This window comes from Malus domestica, chromosome 17, assembly GCF_042453785.1.
Source record: "Malus domestica chromosome 17, GDT2T_hap1".
Lineage (NCBI taxonomy): Eukaryota > Viridiplantae > Streptophyta > Magnoliopsida > Rosales > Rosaceae > Malus > Malus domestica.
Genome location: NC_091677.1, coordinates 22,841,652 through 22,844,129, shown reverse-complemented (window position 1 = coordinate 22,844,129; position 2,478 = coordinate 22,841,652). Strand labels below are relative to the sequence as shown.

Here is a 2,478-nt window from a genome sequence, read left to right as displayed (position 1 = left end):
TTAATATATATGTAATTTAAATTGCCATATTTATAGCATTTCGTATCCTACTTTTCAGAGGTTTTTCGTATCGCCGTATCATATAGTATCGTATCCCCGTATTTGTATCTGTATCCATACTTCATAGCTTGTAATCCCCATTTTATTTTCTAAAAGATTGAAGAACTAGTTTTGGACTTGAGAGTAAGAAAACGAGGTCGAAATGTGAGTTGAGATCTCATATCCTTGTCTAAACTAGATTCTGCATCTTATCTCAAACTGACTAGGTTTTCTTCAAAATCAATTGTGATTTCAAACACCTCTGTTTATTTCTGACATTTAGATTGAATAAATTAAAAATTTTAATAAATAAAAATAAACAAAGAGTAGGCATAGGTACGCAGAAATCATTTTCCGTTTCAAATTATTCAAAACACGTTAATTTTCTAATTTTTTTGGAAGAAATGGAGGTTGCTAATTAAGCAAGATCAAAGCTTACATGTCCTAGCATATTTGCTCCTACTGGAAATAGTTGCCTTGAAGCTTTTTCTCAAGCTTACATGTCCTAGCTTATTTGCTCCTACTGGAAATAGTTGCCTTGAAGCTTTCTCTCCACCCATGAAGGTGACAACACAGGACTCGTCTCACACTCTACAATCTCTCTCTGTGGGTCTTTGGCAGCAGCAGTTTCATCCACCGAGTTTACCTTCTCAGCAGGAAAAACTTTAACCCTCCAAACCTTAAAAGTTTGATCCAAACTTGCACTGTAAACCAACAAACCTTTCACCCTTACCAAATTCTCCGTCTCCAACGCTACTGCCAAGCATCTGACCGGTCCGTGATGCCCTTCTATAACGGAGAGACATGAGTGGAAGCAGTTCCCTTCCTCTCTCCTCCAAACCCTAATCGTCGCGTCCTCGGAGCCACTGAAAACGAGTCCTCCTAACGCTACCAAGCAAAGGACGGCAAAATGATGACCTTGTAGAAACCCTCCGTGGTTGTACCGCCCGGACATCTTCTCCTTTTCCCAAAAGTTTATTAGCCCGTCTGACGAGCCAGAGTAGAGGAGGGTCGTGGTGGATGACAAGCTCAACGCCAAGGCATTCACGGGCGAAAGTTGGAACTTGAGAGTCATGGTTAGGATGTGAGAACTTTCACCGAACACCCTCCTCCAAATCTTGACTGAGCCGTCTGAGGAGCAAGTGAACACGCAGCCATCTTCTTTGTTGATCGTGATTCCATTTACGTGGCCTTCGTGCGCTACGAACGAATCCACACAGCGCCTTTCGTTGATCTTCCATGCCTTGACTGTTTTGTCCCATGAGCCTGTGTACAAGAGCTTGTCTTCCTTGTTGTAAGCTAGGCAAGAGATGTGATCCTTGTGCCGCTGGCTGCTTCTTTTCGAAGACAGCGAAAACCGGCCTCTTTGAGGAAGCGTTGTGATCTTCTTCGGTCGAAAATTCTCTGCATTCGACGCGTCCCATATGCGAATTTTGTAGTCGCCGTGCGTGGTGAATAAGATTTTCCCGGAGGTCAAAATAGCTCGAACTTGACCTGAAGTAGCTTTTATGTAATTGATTTCAGTGCAATCCGGTTGCTTCCAAACATGAATCCGTCTACTCTCCGAGCCCGTGAATATAAGATCTTTTGACAATGTGATCGAGAAAATGTTCCCTTCATGGCGGTGAAGGGAGGCAATGCAGTGGTAAAGAAGGGATTGGGAGGGAGAGGTGCGCACCGGGGAGAGCGTCCAGGGCGTCCCAGGGCTCATAGGCAGCGGAGGAATTGTTGGTTCGGACTCAGCAACGGATGGTCTTGCTGCAGAAGCCGAACGAATGTTTTCGTCTGATGAACTTTGTTGCTGGTTACCACCACCAAACGAAAGTCTCCGAGGTAACTTGATGCTCTTTCGCTCTTCGTCCATGAAGCTCCATAGATTTCTTTCGCCCTGAAACTCCATCGCATCGTTGAACAAGCAAACAACGGCCGAATCAGAAATTTTCAACGAAGTATGTGGCAGCAGAAAAATGGTATGAAAACATAAGTTAATAATTTAAAGACATAAGTTATTAATTAAAAGGGTGCCTATTAGAAAAGTGCTTCAATTACTATGTTAGGTTTGGAGTTGTGGAGGTTGTTAAATTGTAGAGAAATTGGAGAGGGGACCATTTTATAAGGCTTTCAAGGGAATTGAATGTGCCTTACCAAGTAGAGAATTGTAGCCGTTGAGCTGGATCAAAGCAAGAATGTATGTTTCCGTTGTCATCTTTTTCTCAATCTTGATGTTGGGAGTACTGGTTTGGCTGCACTAAAGTTTCCGTACTTTTGAGGGAGCTGTCGAGCAGACTGCATGCATGCATGCACAGAAACTAATAACATCATCATCTTTTATCACATTTTGGAGAGATTTTTAATGTAACCGAAACATGGGATGGTAGATCACGTGTCAGTACACAAATTGTGGAATATGTGTGTTAAAATGTTAATAACTTAAAAAAT

General features: G+C 42.5%; 1 protein-coding gene across 1 annotated transcript; it reads right to left on the bottom strand.

Annotated features, from left to right (window-relative positions):
• Window positions 1-389: 389 nt before the first annotated feature.
• LOC103405435 (protein JINGUBANG-like) lies at window positions 390-2,090 on the bottom strand. The gene has a single exon (XM_008344438.4). The coding sequence runs from the start codon at window positions 1,937-1,939 to the stop codon at window positions 560-562; it is 1,380 nt and encodes a 459-aa protein (XP_008342660.1). The 5' UTR covers window positions 1,940-2,090; the 3' UTR covers window positions 390-559.
• Between the last annotated feature and the right edge of the window lie 388 nt (window positions 2,091-2,478).

What these genes read in the sequence shown, in the direction of transcription:
- LOC103405435 (XM_008344438.4), bottom strand. Translation starts at nt 1,939, where the DNA reads ATGGAGTTTCAGGGCGAAAGAAATCTATGGAGCTTCATGGACGAAGAG.